This window comes from Colletes gigas, unplaced genomic scaffold (genome assembly GCF_013123115.1).
Source record: "Colletes gigas isolate AHSC1104 unplaced genomic scaffold, ASM1312311v1 Colletes_gigas_Sc00011, whole genome shotgun sequence".
In the NCBI taxonomy this organism is placed as follows: Eukaryota; Metazoa; Arthropoda; class Insecta; order Hymenoptera; family Colletidae; genus Colletes; species Colletes gigas.
This window is the reverse complement of record NW_025106640.1, coordinates 5901427-5927829: the sequence shown is the minus strand read 5'-3', so window position 1 is coordinate 5927829 and position 26403 is coordinate 5901427. Positions and strand designations below refer to the sequence as shown.

General features: G+C 44.0%; 2 protein-coding genes across 3 annotated transcripts in view; both read right to left on the bottom strand.

Annotated features, from left to right (window-relative positions):
* Positions 1 to 13616, bottom strand: part of LOC122398633 (NAD(+) hydrolase sarm1) — a 109909-nt gene extending 96293 nt beyond the window's left edge. Inside the window, exons 1-2 of one of the 2 annotated variants that reach the window (XM_043398719.1) lie at positions 13452 to 13616; positions 11063 to 11232 (exon numbers count right to left, since the gene is read on the bottom strand). In XM_043398719.1, coding sequence (XP_043254654.1) covers positions 11063 to 11101 — 39 coding nt within the window. In that variant the 5' untranslated portion in view covers positions 11102 to 11232; positions 13452 to 13616. Of the gene's footprint in view, positions 1 to 11062; positions 13096 to 13451 lie in introns of those variants that run through there. The other variant, XM_043398720.1, reaches the window with a different exon arrangement.
* Positions 13617 to 16702: 3086 nt separating this feature from the next.
* LOC122398494 (serine/threonine-protein kinase NLK) overlaps positions 16703 to 26403 on the bottom strand; it is a 194147-nt gene continuing 184446 nt past the window's right edge. Inside the window, exons 10-11 of the mRNA XM_043398399.1 lie at positions 17226 to 17726; positions 16703 to 16957 (exon numbers count right to left, since the gene is read on the bottom strand). Coding sequence (XP_043254334.1) covers positions 17462 to 17726 — 265 coding nt within the window. The 3' untranslated portion in view covers positions 16703 to 16957; positions 17226 to 17461. The remainder of the gene's footprint in view (positions 16958 to 17225; positions 17727 to 26403) is intronic.

Below are 26403 nucleotides of genomic sequence, written 5' to 3'. Positions count from 1 at the left end.
TTGTTACCGCACACCATCCGGGAAAATGTACTACGATAACTGACGACAGACACTCGAGGCACGAGAGACTGTCGACGAACGTGCCGTAGCTGCGTCACAAGTTGTCGTACTGTCCGTTCCCGGACTCTTCGATCTCTTCAAGCGTCTCGAGCGTTTTCAAATACACGCGCCCACGGTTGTACTCTTACTTTCTTGTAATCTTGTGGCCAATGGAGTCGCTGTTAATGTCGCGGGAAAATGTCGCACGAACGTTCGCGAAATCTGGCATGGCGTCCGACGATGTACAAAAAGCCACGAACGTGTCGCGACAGGATCCACGCGATGGACAAAGATCTTTCGACGTCCACGTAGACGAGAAGGAGCCATCCATCCGAATTAGATCTCTAGTCAGATTCGAATTACAGCGATACGACGCACGTACGATAACCTTACGACGTTGATTTGAACGACGAGGAGCGAGAGAATTCGCGTATGCGTTGCAGGAACGTTGGCGCAGGCTACGATGGCGCCATCTCGTTACGAAACTTTCGAACGAACGTGCCACGAGTGAATTACGAAACGAACGATAACCATGGCAATACGTTTCTACGCGGAATTTGCAGGATCTATCCAGGTAAAGTGCGAAATTATGTTAGATACATCGACTTTCCTACCCAGCTTTGCGAAATCGATTGTCTGGTTAACCCCTCTCTTCATCGTTTCCCGCCAAATCGTAGTAGTAATGGCGCCATAGGTAGAACGTGAATAATTTGACCGTCTAAGCGTGCTATATCGAGTTCAACATTATCGTATTTCTGTAGCATTGATTCACGTCGAATCACAATTACACGGCCAATTCGGTCGTTAGCGAACCTTTCTGAGAAACGGATCATTAATATCCACAAGAGACGCCGCTAGATTTTACGTTCGCAACCGGCACGCGAATGGCTTTATTTTCGTTAGACGGTGATCGACGTTGTATTCTGTTACATCGAGCACGCCTACGCGATCGCGTACTTAACACGGGTGTACGGTCGTGTGTGGACGCGGGAAGCGTGTATTTGGAACCCCGACATTAGCATACTCCAAGGAGTGTACAGGAAATGCCGATGCTTCATACAGCATTTTTTTCCAGCTCTCGTAGAAGCCGCGCAGAAATTCAATGCGACCGATCGCACCAGGATCGGAAACGGTAAACGCGGCACCCTGCGGTCGTTCAGTGCATTTGCAGAGCTACCGCGTGTTTAATGGCGGGCAGTGACTATTTTTCAAGAAACGCTTGACCGCTGCCAACGCATCCCTGCCAACGAGCTACAACTCTCCATAAGGTAATTGGAATCGATTCACTGTAATTATCATGAGTTCTGTACAGAGTGTGAAGTGCAGAGTGCTCTAATATGGTATTCAGATCAATTTTTGTGGTTATGTCAGAGCATGGGCCTAACCTCTATGGCAACAACAGTAAAACTGTTAGTTGCTGGTAAAGTGAAACTATGTAATGGCTGATTAACTAAAAGGTTCCAAATGGTATGGCAGCATTGAAATTCTATTAATTTTCTATGTTATTTGAATCCTAAGGTAAATATTGCAATATTGTATCTGTTGAAATTGGGTTGCTACATTGTTAGCTACAAATCAACTTTATAACCAAACTTGATGCTGCCATAATGGATCAAGTGTTAAGATAAAACAGCTCTTGCTGACTGCTTAATATTTATTAATAATAATATTAAGCTGAATAGAGAATTTATATTCTTTGATTACTAACTACACTATACATTCGTTTTCTAGCTATACAAATTCTGAAACCTTGAGTATGAGAATGTGAGGGAGGAACGGTTCTGTACTTTTTTAAGCAAAAATTCTCAAAGATGATGCATTTCTTGAACCCCTGAAGCGGAAAGACACCTTAAAGTATAGATTTCTTTAGGCGCAGCAGTTAGGGATTAAGCAGATCAGAATTTTATCGCGATTTACTTTGCATTATTCATGATGGGCATACAAATGTAGATCTCTGTATCTTATTTGCGTAAGTTAGCATAATGGCTCGATATTCGTCACCAGGCGACTACCATTACGATCCAATTTCTCGGTTGTAACTTTAACCGGGAGGTTTCATAAATATAAAATGGTCGAACATCGACGGTCAGATGTCCAACGCGTGACCTTGGAAATGTCATATGCAATATGTATTCCCTCGACACTTTGTAAGCGACGCTGTTAGCAGCCGCACCCCGTATAACAGTTCTCTCACGACTAGAACGATAGTCGCATAGCGTTGCTTACCGATGACATTTGTCAATGTTTTGTCACATCAATATATCAATTTATTGCTCGTAACATGTTAATAAACCGACGTGTCGTTTACAAAACTACGAAACGTAAAATGTTCCCGCTGAAAACTTCGATCGCGATCGATCGAGGGAAGTTGCCACACGTTAATAGATACATTACGATCGGAATAAAACATTCACATTTTAAGGAGAATATTATGCATATTTCTTTGAAATCACCGGTTACGAATAGATCGGCCGCGTAATTTCACGTTCGATCGCGGTGTTGGATGTGTAAACAATTCCCTCCGCGGGCGTAATGACAGAGTTAAAAGACGTTACGCGTATCCGTGGCCCCCCCGGGCGAAATAATTCTCTCATCGGATATTTTCCCAGATGGCTATGCGTCGCGTGTGGTCCACGTACACGGTAATATCCTATGCCCGATTCGCAACAAAGTCATCCGCGAGGCAATTATACGCTTCGCGATCCTTGAATTCCATATTTACCCGAAGCTACGCGTCGCTTTGTCTCGGTTTAATGCAACTTTAACTGCTGTTACTTAACGGACAGCGAAAGGTATGCACTTAAGTTGAGGATTAACCGTCCTCGCGGAGAGATCGTCGGGTTCTCAGGTTCACTGGATGCGATAACGGAGGCTAAACCGCGTAAGAACTTTATTCCCCCCTGTGCGTTCCCATGCCGCGTATCCGTGCACTTATTTCCTAACAAATTAGATCTCTCAATTTGATTTGTGAACGCGTTCCCGCGCACCGTGCCTGACGTACGACGATTTATATCGTTGTTCTCCTTGCCTTGTTACGCCGCTATCGCCTCCCCCTGTATACCTATAGACGCGTAATCGATTCAATCATCCTTCGTGATTTGTTGCGCCTCTTGGTCCAAACGTAATTTTCAGTGTCATTTCCTTCGGTTCCCCAACCGGTTCTGAAGTTTCTCTGTCGCGTCGGAGTTGCCCCGTTTGATGGATGCGTCGATTTTTAAACGATTAAATTCCAGGCAGAGGTTTAATAATCGGTAAATCTGGTTACCGTGTCTTCGATTATAGCGCGTAGAATCCAAGATGATCTCTGTGAATTTACGCAGTAATAACATTTTATTCGCGTATTTTTAATCCTAACAACAAGTGTATTTTATAGTTTAACAGCAGATAAGATGTCGTCAACGTATACATTTGCTAAACAGTTCCAACGGTAACTCAATCTTGGTATGCGATCCACAGTCAGATTCCGTTAGGATTAAAGTCAGCGTGTTCTTTTTCTGCACGGATCGTTCACCGTTTCTAAAATTCATAAGAACCGCCTCTCCAAAATTCACTCCCACGTTGTATCTCTCGTTCGATTGCTATTTAAACGCACGGGGGGGCTCGATAATGGCCTCGCCGGTTGCAACTTTATCACGCAGCATTTACAGCTTTGCGTAGAAGTAAAGCGACCGTTCCTAGTACATAATCGTAAAGCCAGCGAGCGGCAAGCCTCCGGCGGTTACGATCACGGAACGCAAACATTAAGATAGTCATTGTTACCGAGTTGCTTTCCACGGCGATGCTATACCCGGCGATTCCACCAGCAATTCGAACACTAAGGAAGTCGTTCAACTTTAAATTCTCCGGTGCGTTTGATGCGATGCATTCCCGGGTGCATTCCGCCGTGCACGCTAAACGTGCATCGACCTCGAAAATGATCTGTCCGTTTTAATGCGTTTTATCGGGACCTTTCGGGGCCTCACGCGACGCGGGAGCTCGGATCCCTGTAGATTCGATTCCTTCGCGAGCAGAGACTTTTGGGAAAAAATAGTCCCACTAAGAGCGAGCTTTTCTTCCGTGAACCTTGCACTACATTCCTTATAGGACTTATCTTACGTGAAACAGACTGTATATTGATTGGTCTGAGTGGAATTTGATTCGTTTGAATAAAGCGAGGCATCCATGGATGGGTTTAAACAAAAATGTTGGGTACGAAAAGACGTTTGACGAGGGTTTTACCGAGAAAGGATTGTCAGTGTAAGAAGCGAGAGAGCACCGGGGATAAATAAACGTTAATCGTATGCGTACTTTCGCCGCGGTGAAGAACAATGTGGCTCGACGAATACCTTGACCTAAACCGCCTCTCGCGCTGATGTGTTGCCGGCCTACCGAGAAAATGTCGATCGAGGAACATGTTCCAGCGACTATAAATTAGCTACAGACGTCGATGCTTCTCCCAGATTGCCGGTTAAATCGGGACTGAAATGTATCGGCGCTCGCGGTCGAACGTTCGCGATACGAAGGCGACGAAGCATCGAAGGGCAATGCTTGCGGGTGTAATAAAATAGCATAAACGGCGGCCGTAATATATATGTAAATGGAAGTCGGGAGAGGTGCTCTCGCGCTCGAACGTCCGTTCCATGTTTATGGCGACTCCGCTGTTAATTAGTCTTCCACTCGCGCTTCTGTTCAACGATGCTTTAATACCGATCCGTTAACTGCGCAAGAAAGTCACGTTTAATCGACTGAAATTCTGGTTTATACCTTAAATTACGAGTTTCGAAAGTCTTGGGAGTTAAAAATTATATTATGTTACATATTATATATCAATTTATCGCGAAAAAAAACAATTTTGAATCGTTCTGGAAAAATTATTTTTAGTTGCGGGGGTCAATTACAATCATTTTTGGTCAATACACATACCCCTGAAATCCTGCGCATTTTCGAGAAAAAAATTCAGTAAGGGCGGAACTTTAAACGTTAATAACTTCTTAACAAAGCCTCAATGAACAAATTGGTATTCTTCATTTTCGTCTTATTTTGGTGTCGAGAATCTCTCGTTAAAATTTTTCCCACGGGTAATAATATTAATTTAGAAGGCCCAGGGTTTAAATTGGTAAATTAATTAACAAATCCGCGAATCTCTTCAACTGTCTCGTCCGTTAATAAATCGCGAAACAGTGGAACGAGAAAAAAAAGCCGTCGATACACGAGTCGCGTTACATTTATCCGATCGCGGTACGCTCGCGTGCAGAACGTTTCCGCGAAGATACAAGATAAATTAACAACGACAACGAGCTGGTCGCTGCTAATTAACATCGAGCCACGGCTTACTTACCCGCCTGACGTCCATTTGGGAAATGTACTGGCAGCCGTCCGGTACCCTCGTAAAACATTGTATTGACTCCCGAGATCACGGTCGACAAAGTTATCGCGATACAGGCGCACGTGGTCTCGTTAATCACGATCCAGGCGTCTCGATCGCAATCGAAACCCGAGATCGCGACACCGACGCTACCTCGCGACGCGATTCCGTGCGCGCGAGCGTGTGCGTAACCCACCGAAACGCGCGTTGTAAATCACCACGGCTATCTCGATCGTGATCGACGCGACGCGACTCGCTCAGCGTTTCTGATCGAAACGAAAATTCGCTGATCGAGTTCCTTCGGGAAATTAACAAGGATTTTATAAACTTCGATCGAATATTTAAATTCACCGAGAAATTGAAAAATTTTTTCCAATCGTCGATCGTCATCTTTGCGTTTATGCAACTGGTCGCGTCGATCGGGGAAAAGATAGGCTAAAAATAAATCTCCAGGAACGATAAGCTTTCGTAACACGCGTTCCTGGAGAAATAATAATAGTAACCCGCGATAACGCGCGCCACGTAATTTCGTCGTCGATTATTGGGTAACCGGCCAGTTCGCAATCTACATACTCGCTTATCGGTTCGTCCAGTCGTTTGTATCGATCGTCGAATGTTCACCCGGTCGATTAATGATCGTCTTTACGTGGGGAAAAATTGTTTAGAAGCGGCTGGCAGTTTCCATTTACATCTGCCTCCGAACCTGTTCTGTGTCCTTTCTTGGGCTTCTTTCACTCTGGCATTGAAGAGGCGAAAGAACGGAGAGGGAGTAAAAAAAAAAAAGGATCGTGATTGCATAGAGTAGGTTCGCTAGGAGATTATACACCGTTAAACGCGCGTAATGAAGATGTTCGAGTGATATATTAGAGTTAACTGTTACTCGTACTTTGAACGTTAATTATAGCAATCGGTCAAGAATTCGCTGAACGCGGGTGAAAGAACTGGAGAATGTTGGATCGCTTTGGTGAACTTCCATAATAGAAATAAATTAACAAGGATCTGGAGAATGTCCGATTCAATTCTAAAATTCGATCGTACGGGAATATCTTCCTAAAATCAAGCGGCAATTACGGCGTAATAAATGCAACGAGCGCGTTATCAGAAAGCTATTTATCGGCGTAGTGGCGCGTTTGATTAATGGAGTTGTCAATTTTGACAACGAGTCGGAGGAATTAACAGCCGCTATCTCGCCGGGGATTTTTTCTCGAATCTCGCAATATATGATAATTACATCCTGCGTAGCAGATCCGCGGGTCACTTCGAGGCGTCCCACTTATCGAAACAGTCCTTTGATTAGCCAACCCTGAATCCTGCTGGTCACCGACAGCGAAGACCTTTGCGGATTAAAAAAACGAATAAAAGAAACGTACCGTTCCACGAACCCATCGCCTCTGGCGAAGCTACTTAATTATCGCGGTTAACTCGATCAAGCTCGTCCTTCGCACCTGATGTCTCGCTTTAAAATACTCACCGAGAGAAATCTATCCCGATAAAATGTTTTCCTTTCACGCGGACGGAACTGAGAATTTTCTAACTTTGGCAAATCGATGCTCGATTTTTCCGCTTCTCCGAAGTCTCGAGATACGAAGGCGAACGGATTAATATTCGAGTCGCGGACAAATTACTACGCGTCTGTTTTGTTTATTATCTATTATTCCAACGACGACCGCACCCGGAAGTTACGCGATTATAGTCGTCGAATCGGACGTTTGAAGCGCGACACGACGAAACCGGCGCCAGAGATATCCTTTTACGAGCTCGTAATTCCCGCGACGCCTGTACACCGGTGTCACGGTTAGAGGATTCTCGTTTCCACGCGCTAATGCGAGCCGTTAAGCAAGAGTAAACGCAAATACCGCGTGTCAGGAGGCGAAGGTGAATAATATAGATTATCCGTTTTTACGACGTCGTGAGAAAACAATCGCGTTCGAGGATTGTTTCTGCCATCGTCGACCTTGCTGCTCGTCACGTTCGTTACCCACACGTTACATTGTCGTCGATCGTTTCGTTCCTTCGAGCAAAGAAAAACCGCGTACCGTTTTTCATTCTCAGTCGCGAAATACTATTCTAGGAAAATCCACTGAAATCTATTTTCCGGACGAGCAGATAATTTTTACGAGATTCACGAGACGACGAGTTATCGTTACTTAACGTTGAACGGGTAGAAAAAGTATTTGCGTCAGTACTAAGCGTTGACACTTACAAAACATTACAATCTATGTGTACGTCGAAGATCGTAACGATCTTAAGATGCTAATCACCCTATTACCAATGTCCATCATCGAAATCAATTTTGCACGACCGATGGACGTTAACGGAATCCGGGTAATGTATTAATAGCTCGAGTGCTTGTTCGATCGTGTAATTAAAATTCCATTCGCGTCGTTTCGATTTCTTGAAAAAGCAGCTTTCGTTTGTCCGCGGTTCCCGATCCAAGTTTAGCCCAGGAACGGCGCCGCTTCCTTTTTCGGCCACCCTTCGATTAAGACGAGAAATTATCGACGTTGCGAAACGAAAGTCGATCAGGGTTCAGCGACCGGAGGTCAACAAAGGAACCGAGAAAGCAAACTTCTGACGGCAGATAAGGCCGGGACCGGAACGGTTACGTTGCAACGTGACGTTTCTGTAACACCTGATACGCCATAATTGCCGCCATCCCTAATTGGGTTACTACAACGCGCCACTGTTTCTCATACCCGGGCGGCCTTTTTCATCTGTTCTCGCGTTACCGAACTAACGAACCGCTCGATTATCATCGCCGCGGAGATTTCCATTATTCCGGCCTGGTTTGCAACCTTCTTCGAATCGAATTCCTTTCTCAGATCGCGTATCTACCGAGTTTTATCCGTCAAGAACCGAATTAAGGGGGGAAACCACTGTGAAATCACTGTGAGAATAAACGCAATTTTCGAGAATTTTTTCGAGTGTAGCTATGAAACTTTTCTGATAAATGTTTAATATATTCGAAAGTATGTTTCTTGGACTACTTTCTGTCAAAATTTCGTATAAAAATATTAATTATTAGAGCCATGATAGGAGCCAGCGTGAGAGACCTCCAAAAAATTTGTTAGAAAATTGTGCAATTTTCTTAAAGTATGAGACAGTGTTATTTATTACAAAATGGTGGAACTTTGAAGGGAAAATCTCGAAAGACTGTTACAAAATCAATATTTCCTTTAACACAAAGAGGATTTTTTAAAAAATAATCATAGTCGTAGGATTTGAGTTAGTTGGTAACGAGAAACGTCGAAAAACGAAGCCAAGGACGTAATTATCATGGAAAGTCCAGGCAACTAGGTGGAGATTCGCGATTTACGATACTCCGGCGGTCGTAAAGACGTCCTTTTATCGGATAGGCGACGCTAAATTTATTAAGCGCGTAAAGTTCTCAGTCCGGGACGCCAGAGGAATCGACGAAACAACAGGTCGGGTTAATTGCGGGGATAAGCGCGGAAACATTGATATATCATGCACGATAAAACGATCTTTTTCTCGGTTTCCGTCGCGTGAACTATGAAAGTGCGCGTCTCGCTCGTAAAAGCCTAGCGATTATTAGGTACGCCGGTAGGGACGGTCGTTTGCGCCAGGAATCCGCGGCGTAATTGCGAAGCGAATTCTATCTTCGAGAGATTGCCCGATACGTCAGCCTTGGTCGCATTTTTTTCAGAAAAATTCTAGAAACAGGCCCGAAGCTCGCCGCGACATTCGAATAACAAAGGTGGAAGATATTAGACGCGAAAGAAAAAAAAACATTTCGATCGAAACGCGGGGGGGATCGGAGAAAATTTCGCAATTCGCACGTTCGTGTTACGAGCTCGCGTTTTTCTTGGATTTCTGCGATAATGGGGTGGCTTATCACGCGACTTGCATAATGTCAAGGCTGTTTCGTCGAACGCGATAAATATTAATTTCCAGACCAAGCGAAAGGGGACCATTGTCTAACCAATATCACATTCGTTTTTGTCTTGTATCGATGAATAATATTCCAGTTCTACGTATTATTTGGATGGAAATTTGGGGATTTTAAGAAAGACAATTTGTCGATATTTCGTATCGCGCGTATAAGACGGATCTCTCCCGCTCAGGTACGATCTTTATTGGCTCGCGCGTTGGACGGTGGACGTCGATGCTGTCGGCTGCGATGTTCCTTGCAGACCACCGACCGAAACTTACGGATAGCGACGGTTCTAGCAGAAGGCATCCACTAAGATCGTAATCTTTTTTTCACTCGTATATCAACGCCGGGATTGGTTACAGAAAATAACTCCGGAGCCGAGTTATTCTCGACTCGAAGGCCGCGTGCCCGTTCCGCGGTGGCACAATTGCACAATTGCGAATCCGTACGATATCCATCGGGTCGGGGTAGCCGCTCGTTTGTTCCTCGTCCACCCCCTGCTACGTCCATTTTCCCATGGATATCGTTGCTTTGCAGCCCGGCGTGCCCGCCGCTTGGATATTTTTTCTTTTTTTTTTCGCAATCGCGCTTCGTTAGATCTAACGATGCCGATAGCGCTTGCGCAATCGATCGGTAACAGGTTTCTACGCCGGCAGATTCCTCCCGGCCGGTCTGTTATTAAAAACGAGGAAAGGATACGTACAAATCGCCGTGACCGTACAAGGTACGGGCAAAAAACTACGGGTGCACACGTGGCTGTAAATAACGCGCTCGTTGCTCGCGCGAACCGATCGATCGCGATCAACGCGCGATAAACCGTTCTTTCTTACCGCGTCTTATCTTCTTAACCCTCTCTAAAATTATTAATCGATCGAGTCGCGGCGCACGGTGGGCACTAGTCGTCAAAAACAATTTAATAATTATGTCTATACTCTTCTGCCAACGACCAAAAAAATAATCTATATAAGAAGTAACTTTAACCAGAGTATTGGATCGTATTGTCAGTCGTCAGAATTAATAGAAAATAAGCTAGTCTAATTCTAATAGAAATATTGTTATAGATGTATTGATTTTTATCGAACGAAGGAATGTTTATATTTGAGGTCATTGATCTATTACCTCCATCACGTGACACAATAGCGCGGGACAATGATAATCGAAGCGTGCTGCCATCTCGCAGGGTGATCTCTCACCACGAGCCTGGATCTCTCGCTTTCTTATCAACGCGTATCATTGACATAATTTTTACACCACTCGTTTTTTAATAGCTTCTCGCGTCATTGCATAGAACGACTCGCGGTATTCGTAAATACGTGGAATTCCAAACAGCGTACAAACAACCGAATACAACGATTCGTAGAGTGGAAGTTGCCAAGTTCCAAGATTTGGCAAATCTGGGTCAATAATTGTAGAATATTCAATGAATGCTAACTTGTTAATTTCTGTGCATGGTCTCATTAACCCCTTGCCATACAATTTCTTGATGTCAAGTTTCATAATCATGAGGCTACTCACTCATTAAGTCTTACATATTAAAATCGACACATTTTTTTACGAACAAATTTAAATAAAATTAAATAATATATATTTGAGAAATTATTAAATCGTACGTCAAGGGGTTAATCTCCAGAAGAGAAATTGTGATCCACACTATTGCTCTGATCGATACGAATGATTCTCTGGTTCGAGTAGCAATTATTTTGATTTTCAAGGAATTAAAAAATTCTTATTCGCTATTTGGCCCCGTTGGTACTTTGATTCTACGATTGTAAGAGGCGGCTTACCTTCTTGCGATGCGGACAGCAGGACGATGCGTTCCCCATGATTACCGGAAGTCCTCGATCGCGTCCTCAAACACGTGCACCACGTCCGCGCGCTGGCAACACCCCGACGCTGGCTTTCTGAATTTTCGCCGCGCGATCGACTCTTCCGTTCGTCATCGTCGCGCCGAAACCTGCTCCGAGAAAGTTGCCGTTTATTATCGCGGTACTTAAGCCACTCGGTCCACCGAGAGTTCAGTCACCTCCGATCGCGCGAAAACCACCGAAAAGAGATCAAAATCATTCGATCTCGCTCAGAGAAAAGAAATCCCACATTCGAAAGAATTTTCACTCGAAGATCGGTGTTATGGAAACGGATCTATTCTAATTATTTCGTATCTCCTGAAACTTCCTCGCGATACATGGAGCACGGAATCGACAGTTTTGAGAATTCAGAAATATTCCGCTACGATTTGACACTGACAGAGTTTTCTAAGTATTCCTCCGGGGTGTTGCTGGTTACCGATTTTTCCGATCGCGTGTACGGATGAACGACTCGATAACTGGGACGGAAAGTGTACAAGGGATGGAGATAACCGTAGGAAACCGAAGAAGCCCTAGCAGCTGAGAGGAACGGACGAGTTGACAGTAATGCCCCGATAATATGGATTACCGTCCCTCAGCATCGCGTGGAAATATAAAGTTTCGTCGTCCAACATCCCGGGGATCACGTCCCGAAGTCTTCGATCGATGGCGTCGGAGTTCGTTCACCCGCGCGATGATTTCTCCTCCGCGAGCGACGATCCTCGAGGAATTCCGCTGGAAATCGTTCCGAATCGTTGATCGTGGCCTGTGCAGTTTCAGCCCCTTTATTTCTTTTTTCGTTTCCTCTTTACCGGCGTTACTTCGTACGTCATCGGCGCGCACGGAGAGCAAGAAACGATCGTTAGCGTCCACCGCGCGCGTGATAAGGCCCCGGTTTCGACCTCCCGACGCGGGAACTTGAAAACGCTAATGAGTGTCAAGAGGTCGTCGAGTTGAAAATAGAATCTGACGTGCCGCGCGAAACGGAGCGGATCTCCTTTTCCCTCGTTGATACGCGGGGCTCGAATAATAGGAAAGCCTTGGAAACGGCTGGAAAATCTCACTGGAGCTAAAACGAATTCGCAACCGACCGGAAAACGGTTCTATCGAACGTTCGTAGAGATTTTCCTGGAGATTTTTCGTGGAGATCCAAACTCGCGTTCGAGAATTATTGGAATCGGCGCGCGGAGGCGATTGGGTCGGCAGTTTTCGAAAAACTGGCTCCGAAAATTCGAGGAAAATTTCCTGGTCGGACAGCACGGTGGCTAGCACGTGTTTACGCGTGCGCCAGCACACGGTACCAATATCCATACGAGTCACCGCTTTATTTTCCACCGTTACATCATTGTCGTCAGCGTTTCGCCGCCTCCCGCCGCGATAGCGCGCGTAGTTTATCGAGCCGCATCAAAACAACGATTAAAACGGCAATCGAGCTTCGCGGCGGCACGCGACTGCTCCAACCTGGCCCACCTCCTATTTCATCGACCGTTTCTTTCGCCATCGAGCGGCAAATTCCTTTGATTATCGTCCCCCTTCGCGATAATTGACCGCTAATCCTCTAACGAGATCCACCTCGCGCGAGTTTGGTCATCGAGAGGCTACGTGCACGAGCAGATTATAAATATTCCAGCGTAATTTGTTGCACATAGATTTGAATAGAATCATGACGAGAACGAGAAGATCGTAGGAGTTATTTCATTGGAAGGTCATGAGACGATTGTTCCTTGATTATAAAAATAACAATAGTCTTCGTCTCTGCCGCAATTTGCTACTAATTTTATTCACGAGGATGGCAAAAGTCACCGATTCGACCCCGTTGTCGCAAAATTTGGAACACAGAATTGATTCATGCAGCGAGAATAGGGAACCGTGTCGATGTAGAAATCACAAGTATTTCTCTGTCTATCGCGACGGACGGGAACGTCGTTTTTCATCGTCGCGTGTACGATCGATGAATTTTCCAAAGTTGGACGTTTGCTATTTCTCTCGACCTCGAATATTAATCAGAAATTATATTTTATTCCTTTATTATTCAGACTAGGCATGACACGCGACTTTGAGAATCAAGGATACACCGGAGGCAACGAAAGAATTACATATTTAAAGAAGATAACGTCGCGTTGCATCATCGTAAAAATGCAATGGGACTTTGCTCTTCTGCCACGCTTGTAACACAGATTCGTGCAGCGATAAAAAAAGAAACGAACTTTTTCCTCGTTCTAAAAATCGACACTTTGCACTTCTTCTTCGACCCTCGTGATTAAAAACTCACGATCGATTCACTGATAATCGTACTTTCAACATTGGAAAGAAACTTAATTCTTCTTACGAACGAAGTTTTCCATGGCTGAATCTCACGCTCGCGACGTTCGAATCGCAGGATCGATTCATACAGCGAGAATAGCATCGAAGACATTCTGCAATGACGACAGGTAGCCTGATAAACCGCGTACGAGTTCCAATCGTTTTTCTACCGCGTTTTCGACGTCGTGGACACGCGCTGACCCCTTTGGACGATTGGTGGATTTCGTTCACTGTGTGTACCGTTGGAAAACTGGTCCAAAAAATCGCGATTCGGCGCCGTTCGGCGGCCAGAGCCGCGGAGAACGCGAGGACGACCGGAATCGCGAAGCGCTCGAAACGTTACTGAGAGAGGCCGGGTGCAGTTCATTCTCGCGCGGCACGTGTTGATCGTAAACACTCGCTTGCGTCAGCTTTCGTCGCGCGGTAACTCGTTTTGTCAATGAAACGATAAAACGCAGCTGAAACCCGCCACGAGTTGCGAGCGTATTTTCGAAACTGTCCCGAAATAGAACAACCAAATCTCCACTATCCTTCTCCCACGACTAGCTTGGCAACGAGGTGTGTTGAGGTGGTTCGACTGTTTGTAAACATTCCCATAAGTCCGTCTCTTTCGATCTCGACGACATTAAAATTGTATCTACGAGTCAGGTCTAATATACAGTGTGTTTGGCTACCTCTAGAGGCCAAAATACGACGAAAATCAAGGATACTAATTTGTTGATTGAGGCTTCGTTAAAAAGTTATAGAAACTTTTCCAGCTACACAGTATATTTTCGGTAAAGAATTTTTTTCTCGAAAGTACGTAGGATTTCGGGGGTATGTGTATTCACCAAAAATGATTCTAATTGACCCCCGGAAACGACAATAATTTTTTCAGAACGATTTGAAACACATGAAATTTCAGGGGAATCATTCATTCATGGTCAGACATAATATTTTCGGTAAGGAATTTTTTTCTTGAAACTGCGTAAGATTTCGAGGATATGTCTATTCACCAAAAATGATTGCAATGGACCCCTGCAACCAGAAATAATTTTTCCAGAATGATTTGAAATTTTTTAATTTAATTTTTTAACGAAGCCTCAATCAACAAATTGATATTCTTGATTTTCGTCTTATTTTTACCTCTAGAATCTTTGTCGCAGTTCGAGTTACCTGTCTTCTCGTTTGGCAATGAAAAAAAGAATTGACTAGGCTTTGCACCAGCTTGTGAAAACAATGTTTACATGGTATGTTTTAGCAATATGTTTGCATCTACAGCTTCAAATGGTTACAATATGCTGTTCTCACATATTAGCACTCAATTGCTCACAATCAGTTGAACAGTAAAATACGCAAGAATAAATATGTTGTCTAATATAAATTCGATGATGTCTAGTTGGGGTGTTGATCTTGGAACCGAAAATTTGATAGAAATTAGACAAATCTTGTAGCAAATCTTCTGCAAGTTTTTCCTACGTTTTAACTAATATTGAAGCTCCTATTTTATCGATGGCTTCGAGGTCGTCCGCGTTATAATAAATGTGCACACACGTTCCGACTTCTCTTTGGCGGAGTGCATTTGAATTCGCGAGCCGATGACGACTTCTCCGAAGCATTCCCGACTGCAGTGACAAGTTTTTCTTTCTTTCGATGCTCATCGTTTTCAACGACACCTCGTCGAACACACCGCGATAATGCGACTCTGCACGCTCCACATCTTTATCGTTAAACCGTTCCACTTCAGCTCCACTTACCGAGCAAAGGTACACAGTTTTTGCCACGGATCGATCAGTATCGTTTCTTAAAAATGCTGTCCACCACGTTCGAGAAACAGAGGACTCGAAGAAGCACTTGGTACTCGTAAAATATACTGTAGTTTGGGGAAAGACACTTTTTCTGGAACTCTGATCGTCGATTTTTCGTCCAAACACGCGTCCAGAAGTACGGAATCGTTTTTCCACTGTGAACTGTCCGGCGTTTAATATCCCAAGGATCGTGGAAGCGCGAGATTAAGAATCACCGCGCACCTAATCGAAAGAGAGCCGGCGGAAGACTGAAGAAAGCAGGCTCCGAGGGCCTTGTTTTTCGCGATCGTCGCGTCGTTTCTTATCGCCAGTCGCCTGTAAACATTGCTTACGTCATCGTTGCCGTAGGCACGCGAGCAGCGTCGATTACTCGCGGAAAATTGCCCGGCGATTTCGAAACGACGAGACTTTGGGAAACCGACGAATTTTCAGGATCCCTGCTTATGCTCGTTTCTTATTATTTCACGAATACTTTGCACCGAACGCGAACGAGAAACAATGATTCGTTGGACTATCCGGAACCGTAGCTCTGAGATCATTATCGAATCAACGCGTCGACATAAAATTAAGAATATCCCAGTTATGGCTACTCCAGCACTTAACTGTAAATTGTCCTATCTATTCTCGGGCCACACTACGATATCTTACATTCTAACGGAGGAACGATCAATCAACAGAATGAAGTGTAATGTAGCTGTCCTTAGCGATTTAGAATCCGAGAATAAATTTATGAAAAAGGGGAACATTGTTTTGGGTTCGATCGTAATGTTCCTCGACTCACATTTTACATATTATCGCACACCTATTGCTTTATTTGTACAGTATCTTAGTTAATTTCACTTTTTTCATTTTTCTCTATTCTATATCGTATAAATTAACGTGTATGTTATTATTGCCCATGCTCTCTATTTTGTCTTATTTAGTAAATATGTATAATATCGTGTGGCGATCCAACGACTCGCAAGTTGATACGTAAAATAAATAGAAAAGCTTATTTAAGTGCAATGTTTAAAATATTAGTATCAGTTGTGTTAATAGGGAACTATTAAAATAGCTGCGTACAGATAATATCAGCATTCGGTACAGACAAGATTTTTATTACTATTTCTTAACATTATCGACCCTCGATTTCAGGCCACCTTAAAATTAATAAAATACGTCGCCGTACTTTCAAATCACTTCGCTATTCTACCGAAGATAATGATCATTTAAACGAAATTATATCTTCATAAATATAATTATCCAAACATTTATAGCGTACGTTATTAATGTGCCTTAAGTATACAAGACTCTAATGTCTCCTTTATCAGAGTAGATAGAGAAAACGTTTATCTAACTTTCCTATCTAGTGTTTGATTTTCTCCAAGATTTATACGAAGTATTTAAAAAAATTTTTTACAAGTATACATATATCGGAAAAGTAAAATCGAGTAAATTAATATAAAAACATTTCCCTACGACCGATCGTACTTTCATCGTTGGCACTTGGTCTGGAATAATACGTTCCACATAGACAATGATACAGTATTATAATGCACTACTCGTTGATCGTAGAGTAACGGAAAATATTTTCGTAACTAAGAATAAACGTTTTAAGAAGCTAAAGCCAAGATATTTTCGAAGGACTGTCGCTTGGCAGTGAACACGAGTCCACCCTTAAACGATTTCTCGTGTGTTCCGGGGGGAGGGCCTTGGTGCTCGAATCCCGTCAGGCAGTGTTTGAAAACCGAGGTTGAGAACATTCCTGGAAAATAACTCAAAAAAGTTTAGCGTCAAGGTAGCACAGGCACGAGCAGATAAGATAATAATAATAATAACAATTACGTCAGACGACAGGAAAATGCATAAGTGCAGACTGATGCAAGAAAATATGATTACTATTAACTCTAATCTATATGAAAATTAACTTTGTACTCTATAAATTAATCCAATTAATAACCATGAATTTGAATTCTAAAGACCGTGATAAAGATTGCCGCGAGCGTATTCCTGGGACGTATTACTTTACTCACCGGAAGTTCGTGACCAGTGGATCCTCGCGGCGACGACGATGAAAGATCGGGGTGGAGTCGCGTAAGATACGACGTCGTCGATAAATCTGAAGGATCGGTTGTGAAATCGTCCGGTAATAGGAATCGAGAGGAAACACGTTGCCGTGTCCTTATTAATAACATTAGCTGCAAAGAGAGAAAGGAGAGGGACGAAAAGGCCGGCCCACGTGTAATCTAAGACTCGCTTCCCTTTATCATTAATCAGCATTGCAAACAGTTTCATTAGGCCTGATTATTTTCTCGGGCGTTATCTGTGACTCCTTAACAGCGTAACTTATGGCGTCCGACAGGCTGATTAGAATCGCCCCGGCTGCAATTTCTCCGCGCGGCGGCTGCCATTTATCGTCAATGTCCCGGCTGCCAATCGGAGACGTGCTGCCCGATTGCTCCTCAACCCCCCTCGAACCCGAGACTAGCGTTCCATCGTCGATCGCGTGGTTTTCCTGGCTCTGAAACGTGGCTCTACGAAACAGAAAATCACCAGAGTATTTTGCACGTGCCTGGAAAAATAACACAGATTTTCGACGATCGAAGGATCGACAATCTTCCGACGAAGCAATGCCCTTAATCCATTCGGGTTTGAGGAATCACGGTGGAGCCTCGATCGACCCACGCTCGTGCTTTATTATTTTTTTTTTTTCTTTACGAAACGTTAGAAACGCAGGGATCGACAACGATCGTTCGTTATTTAAGCCCGGAGGATATTCGTTCACGAGGTCCATCGAGTTCGTGTCAGGGTCAATAAACAAACACAGGTTTATCAAAACATGTATAACGATTTATTGAGGAGCTATTCAAGCATGTTAAATTTCATAAAATGCAGGTACCTACCTATCTACTCACTAGCGTTACATTAGACGTGCATTTTACTCGCAAAACTGTACGATCTATTTCTTTCGAAGGAGAGTTGCGTAGAATTGCGTTAGTTTCGCCGTCGATGTTATGCCTGTCTAGCACGATCGTCGCCAGGGACCCACTCGACCTTTAAAATCCTACAAAATTCCGTCGACTCCCGACCTCGATCGCCTTGATATTTAATTTCCCTTTTTATTCCTCGATAGTTTTCTTTTTAAACAAACTCCCCCTCGTTTCGAAAATACTGTTCTAACCGGCGCGCACGATCGTCCTAGACGTCGGAATAAATCTGCGTTTATAATCTGCCTACGTTAGTTTTGATTGCCAGTCTTCAATGTTCTGGTTTTGTCCTTATTATTTCGTCGTTCGCTTCTCTCGTCGCCCATTCGCGCACGCTCTGTCCGTCGACCGAAGCCCGGGCCGATTAAACTTTCCGGACACGATGCAAAAATGATCGCCAAATCGTCACGCGTACAAAACCGGAATCGTTTCGAGCCGCGTGCAACGAAGAAACGACGAGTCTCGGGAATGAAATTTCGGTGATCGACGAACGAAACCAGGAAGAAGGAGTTCCCCCATAGATCTCTGGACCCCGCGTACTCTTCGTTGCCAGCGATCGTTTCTTACGTGGCTACGGTCGGAGAATCTTACAAACTTAATTTACATAACCGATTCCTGTTTTTTTTTTCAATTTTTATTTTCTTTTATCGCGAAGAACCGTTGCAAAATCAGCGATCGAGACCGATCCTCGTCGGGAAAGTTTAATCGTCATGCCTTACTTTTGTCTCGTTATTCGTTTTATATACTTTTTTTTCATTTTTTTCTTTTTGTTATGTTTAAAGCATACATGCGCGTATGTATTTTAATACTCGTTTCTCTCACCCGTGTTTTTTCGTGCTAGTATCTTTGTTTTTTTTTTTTTTTTGATTCGAAGTTCGATTTGATTATTATTCGAGAATAAGGTTGTCGGGTGGCACGATCATCGCGCCGCTTGAGATTAGGCTGGAATCGACTACGATTTTCCGTGAAGTTCGACTCTACGACGACAAGTGTGCATTATATCGATGAAGCGTCGATCGTTTGGCCCGCGACGAGGAATCCGCGTGGCCGGGACGAACGTGTTCCCTCCCCCCTCCCGCGCGATTCCTCGCCGTAGATCGTCGACGCGGTCTTAATTATAAATCCACGAAGTGTTTTTTTTTTTTTATTTTTATACAGCTAGTACCAGAGAATGTAAAGGGCTTAAGACCAATTTCGTCCGCGTTTCAATGTTCTACTCGTTCTCGATTACCACGATTACCAAAACGATCTTTCGACTGTCGTTGACTCTCGGTTGTCGACATATTCCTGGGATAAATTCAAAACCAATCGCGAAAGTTTCACTGCAGAATTATTCTTTCGAAATGTTACGATTTTTTTTTTTGTACTAGTTTGCTATTTTCGGTGCAAAATGGGCCCCAATCCGGAACAAGACGAACGACAACCGAGGGTCAATCGCGTGTTCGAGAGTGGTAAATTCGTGACGCGCTTAATGACATCTCGGATAAGTATCAAAAACATGATGACACGATCTAAGCTTGAGACAGAATTGATTCTCTCTTTATTGAAAACACGCGCGCGCGTGTGTGTTTGTATATATATTTTTTCGTTACCGCGTAATTTTCCAATTGGTTTCAAAACTGGTCTCCAGCACCCGGTGCGTAGACACATCTACGACATGTGCACGATATAATCTTTAAATATCGACTGCGATCAAGATCCGCGCGTTGATCGAAAGCGTACATCGAATAGTCTGTTTTTTTAAATTCCTCATTCTCTCGCAAGGAACACGATCGCTCCTGTGCTTGTACGTTAAAAGTTACGTGGCTAAGTTTCGAGAAAACGCGAATTCCGTCTATCGCAAATCGATTTACAAGGACTACGTACTTAGTTGTGAAAGACACGATTGAATCTACATATTAAGGGATCGATTTCGATGGGAACGGGAGAACGAGATTTATATTTTAAAATCTACTTTAAAAAATGTACGCGTAGCGAACAAAATTAATAAATAAAATTCGCGTTAACGTCCATCCTACGTGACTATCTTAATAAATCATTTTTGTAGATTTCTATGATTGAAATATATTCGATTGGTCTCGAAAATACGGCTGAAAAACCGTAAAACTTGATACAGCATCGAGAGACTCTCAAAGAACTGATTCTACGGTCGAGTCTGAAGCAAAGAGTTAACGATGAAAATTTTTGAATGTTTCGTTCGTTCCATTGCCTCCCGAAATCGAGCCCCCGGCTACACACCATACACAGAGAAAAAGGGTGATACAAAATCTATGTCCAATCGAAACCGACACACACAGATAGAATAAACTGCGTTTAGTTATTAGTTAATAGTGATCAGCAATAATTGCTTCCTTCTCGTTACGTAGATTAAACAGATATAGGCATCGACACGTAATAATTTTTTTTTTTTTTCTTCATCTTGTCCCCTTTACAGCTCTCCTATTTACATCGAGTACACCGCCTCCTGCAATATCTTATCACGTGTTTTCTAGAACCGTATCGAAATAAAAAGATGCAACTCTCGGAGGTTTGTCGACGACGCGCGTGGAATCGATCCTCCCGGTTCGTTTGTTCCATCGGTTCGAGCGTTAATCCCGTACGTGGAAACCTCGTGTAAAATATTCACGGAGAAAAATTTTTAAAAATATCGCGCTTCTTTGTCTTCCGTTCGGATCGAAGCCCGGCCGCTAGATCGTCGTTGCCGTTCGGGTTACTTCTCGTCGGTGGCCCACTCTTATTTATATTACAAAGGAGCGTTCACGTATCGCTGTCCACTACCATTTTTTTTTTTTTTTTTAATAATAACGCTGTGTTACGACGAACTTGTACTGTTTACAATTAATCATTTAAGTTATTTATAAAAATTACACGGCGGAGATCAGCCTCTCTACTTCGTTTCCCTATTTCATCTACAAGTATTAACTCTCGCCACCTATGGTCGCGACACGTTAGTATATTACACGGATCCACCCTTCTGCCACGTCTCGGTGGTTTAATAAATACACACAACCGGAAGCAGCGGCGATCTCGCGACAGGCATCCTCTGTGGATCGTGGAACGATCTCCACGCGCGATCGGTTACAAAGTCGAAGTTGCTAGGAAGAGGAAGAGAAACATTAACGCGTCACGCACGGGGTGGGGTTTCGTTGATCCGATCGTCGATCTCCGGCTACAAAAGGACACGAATATATCAGGAATGTCTTCCGTGAGAATTTCATAAAGAATTTACGTCCGTGACCGCGAATTCCCATTATCTTCACACCGCGTGCGTAACGTACGGTTACTTATATGCGTGTGTGTGTGTGTGTGTGTGTGTTCGTGCGTAGAAGGCATACGAGCATCCCTAAACGTTATTTTGGCCGTGAATTTAGAGTGGTTCGAGCACGTACGGACGATCTCGACGACCGTACGTCTACGAAATTTACGTACGTCCACTAATAGAAACGATACTCGTTTCACACCGTACCGTGTTCGTAGAATATGTTTATACGTATAATATGTAAAGTTCTAAAAGAGCCCACACGATTATCGCTTTACGTACATGTATCGCCAGACGAAAAGTTCGCTTTATGTACAGACGCCGCGCTAATCGTCGGCGTTGATCGGTTAATTAAACGCACGAGTCCACGAAGAGGTAAAGATTCCGCCTTTTTAAGCACGGTTCTCGGAAACGGTGGTTCCGAACCGGGCTTGTCGGAGTCCCTGTGCCGTTTTCTCTGATACTGTTCGCGTTGGAACCAACTGGTCGCTCGAGGCCATTGGGCGGGGCTATCCCCACCGTACCGGTCTGGCCACGCCCACCGTTCAAGCCCCTCCTTGATGCACCAGTTGATCGTTAATCTTTTGTTACCCATTCGCGTGGTTGAGCGTCAGATTTCGTGGTTCGTTTTTTGTTCAAAGTTCCAAGTCTGAATTCTTTCAATGGAAAATATTATCACAGAGGAATTTCGTGGCTGTTGTCGCGTGGAACGCGCGGGGGGGGGGGGGGGACTCCGCCAGGCTAGATCGCTACGAGCATATTTACAAATTACAAGACACCAAGAACAAGGGGCACGCAGAATATTAAATAGACGATCAAGATTTTGATCAACGATCGAGCACTCGCACTTTTCGTGAATTCGTCGTCGATACGACCGCGGGCCCTATCGAAACAGATCGTCGGTCGGTGTTTCGGGAAATGTTCAGTGAGATCCGAAAAGGGTTGTATTCTTTTTTATTTTATATCTGCCGAACCGGGGGATAAGAGAGATTATACCGGGTGGCTCGTCAATCGACGAACGCGAGTTTCTCAACAGCGAGTTCTGCGAGTAAATCCATGCCATCGATACGTTAAAAAAAATATATCCTCGCGACCGAAGAGGCTAATCGGTCCTCCGCGTCGAAAAGTGCCGGATCGTCGAGCCTAAGTTCCTAAGAGTTACCACCTAATTCAATGTACTTTTTTTTTTACGTTTGTTTATTCCATACGACGGTAAAAACGAGCCTCGCCCGACGCGAGGAGAACGACCGACGAAAAGGAAACATCGTGGCGGGCGAGCTCTTACGCGCAAGGGTTCGTCACAGTGTGTACGTGGGGGGGCGTGTGTGTGTCTGTGTACGTGTAAGTTTTTGCTTAAAACGTAGCTCGAGAATGGAAGATCAGCGAGGGGGAAACCTAGATCCCACATAATGCTCACAGAACGGGTAAAACTTCCCAGCTCGAGGCTTCGTCTCGCGATTTTCTACCCTAAAAAATACGCGCCCTCCTCGGAACTTCGAGTTCGAGCTTAAGTACGATACCTACGCGACTAAAACCTTAGAACCTTAATCGCCATAATCGAGGTAACCTAGTCTAACTATGTACAACAACGGTCGTCGAGGATCTATGTCTCTTTTTTCTTTGTGCCTGGGGTTAGTCTACCATCGTCTCTCGATCTTTGCACGCCACCGTCCCGTCGACAGCTCGACTAATCTCTCCGTTCTCCACTCGCCGTTCCATCTTCTCCGTTTAACTTTATCCGCTAATTGTGAAAAGGCTTCGGGCTACTTTCAAGGTACGCGAATTCTCGAGGTTACACGCTAATATTTACACGCTCGCGAGTCTTTACAATGTGCTTGCCGCCGAGCATGCCTCCGCATGACCCACTCCGCTCCAACGGTCTCCCTTTATACAGAATTTTACACGCACGCGACGAACTAGTGTATTATTCGAATCGTTCGCTCTCTTTAATCGTAAGTTTCATTCCCTGTCAGATTTTTACACGACAGGAACGAGCTCGATCGGTCGCTCGAGGTCAACGGGGAGGAGCCATCGTCCCGCCTCTCGAAACCCTATAGGTCTATGCTCTCCGTACGAGGTGGAGGGGGCAAACTCCACCCACGAGCGACCGATCGCGTTCGATCCGACTATACTCGAAAACTAAAGACGCGAAACGGGGTACCCGAAAAGCGTGGTCCAAGGAATCGACATTTCTCGAACCGTGACGTTCCAGAAACTAGAATCAGGGGGGCAAGAGTAAAGATCACCTTTCGGGGAACGTCCGTTTCGTCGTCGGGGATCTAACCGGGACCTGAATAGAACGCGAAAAAAGCGATGGTGGTCGAATGGCGATCTCTTCGTCAACAATGATAAACTGGCAGTGCTGATGCAAACCGTTTGCCCAGGGAAGAACTACGATCGGTAGAGTCTTCTTTAGAATGAGATACGCTGTATATCGTGGCATGTGCGAATGACATTAACCTTCTTTATCCCCACTTACGCTACTACACGAAATCGCCGGGACCTACGCGTCTGAAAAATTGATGTTTCTCTACAGAAACGAAAAGAAACGGCGCCTCGGTGCGATTGCGCGCCGGTCGATCGATTTTGAATTGGAAATTTGAATGGTTCCTAAAGCTGCCTCGTCAAAGGCTACCGACGTTATTGCTCGCCGATCGCGACGACGATGTTTTCCCAGGGAAAATGGCACGGAGTCGTTCGCGGCGTTCAGGCCTTGGATCGGCGCAGAAGCACCGCGGTTTTTATTGCCTGCAGCTTCGTTTCTTTTTACGCTCGTCAAAGTCGCGAACAAATCGCGACCTTTCCCGCGATTACGAAACGATTGCGACACCCACGCGCCCCGCGTATTTCGTTTTCATTCGCGTTCACGCCCATAAACGCGACGACTTCGCGACATTTGCGCAACCGGTGGACTCCTTTAAGCCCAGAAACCAGAATTTTACCGGTACAAATAACAAATACAACAAACGGAACGGTGAAATTAGGGGTAGTTTGTTTACAATCGTCCTGCACGCTATATCTTCGAAACTATCGTGTCAATTTGTTTGAAAAAATTCACGCAGCTAGGCAAGATACGCACGAATAGTGGTGCAAAGTTTCAAACTCGTATCTTAAATAATTTAAAAAAAATTTTTTTTTTGGTAGAACAGAAATTTTTAGTTTTGTCGAACGAACAACTCCTTTATTTATGTTTTATCCTAGATTGGGATCGACGCGTAATCGTAACGAAGCGCTGCGTTTAAGTATCGATCCGAGACTCCTCGATCGTCGAAATGAAAATTAAATCACACTAAAAGCAGACATCTCCATAAAATGATATTTACACGCTTTACTTTTTTTACATTACACTTTACGCGACTGCAAATTGCATACACTTTAGTGGCAACTTACTTTCAGACGCGTTCTGGCTCGTAAAATACGATATAAAATAGAAATTGCATATCGTACGTGACAGTTTACGTTTCTCGAGATGTTAAAAATAGTTTACGAACGAAGTATGCATGCAGATACGCGTTTCACTTATGATATTTGCTCAGGAATTGCTCAAGTTGTCGTTAGAGAATAGCGACGTTTCCCAATGGGACAATAACGCGTCACGCGAGAAATTACTTAAAAGAAAACATTATCGGTTAGCAGAACCTACATACGTCGATCGTCGAAGCGTTTCAAATGTTGTAATATTTCTAGATAAGTCGACTTTCATCGACGAAGCGTTTGAATCTCGGTAGTCGTCGAGTCGTGGGGTCCCGGAGCCGATAAATAGATCTGATCTCATGAATCGTGCCCGTGCTATCGATTACTTGCACTTAACCGGTTACATCCTGTGTATAGTTTCTATGCTAAGTGTTATGCTTAAGTTGAACCGACGTGTGTATCGTAAACGCAATATATATTAAGGCCTCTTAGTTACTAACGACAGGTCGTCACCGTTTTCTGATTCTCTTTTCTCGTCAATTTTCGACCGCCACAAACGCGCCGCCCGAACCTAACTGTCGCGGTTCGTCTCTGTCGTCCGCTGCGGCTATTCCACGATCGTATCGGTCCCAACTGTATACGCGATAGTCGAAAGATTGGCTCCTGGAGCAGCTCAGCCGGATTAAAAGTCGACGAATGGCGAGAACAACTCGCGCTCCTCTTGCCTCGTCGCTTGGCCGATCGAGAAATCATGCAGAATCAAAACCGAAGGGTCGCCAAAATTCAGGGCCACGTTCCTTCACTCAAAACTGAGAGAAAATCCTAATAAACGTGTGATCGTAGATCGTTTGTTTTTTAAATACAGCCAGTTTACGTCGAAGCGTTATGTACAATATTTTGTGCGAATGGAAAATATGGGAATCGAAGTAAACCATGTTAGAAACTCTATTATAGATTTAATTTCAGGTCAAATAATAGTTAGAAATATTTGTTTTTATGTATCAAATGCACCCTGAAAGTTACACAGAAATATTATGAAAGACTTATGTATACTCTTGTGCTCGAACTGGAAACCGCTCTGTATCAAAACTAAATCGTTCGATCATATTTATTGGGACATTTCTCTTGGTTTCGAGATGACGATCGTGACCCCTTTTCAGACTCACCTGGCAGAACGAGAAATTTGGAGAGGCGTACGCGTTTAATCGAACGAAACAAAAATCAAACCTGAAAGAAGTTCGCAGGAACGGAAAACAAAGGAAAATTGAAGAAAAGTTAAAAAAAAAAAAAATCGAGGGGAAAGAACGAGGGTTGACGGTAAACGATGTGCCAAATCTGGAGACAAGAGAACCACCGTTTGCAGTCGTTTTCGTGTTTCTTCTCATTTTTTTTTTTTGTTTATTTTTTTGTTTTTTGGTTTTTGTCATATTTTTTTTTTTTTTGATCCGTAGCAACTTTATTGTTTGGTGCATCTCGTGCCAGCCACTTTCCATAATGAAGGCATATTCGCTAGTGTGGAGTATACGTGGAGATTTTTTTATTATTTTTTTT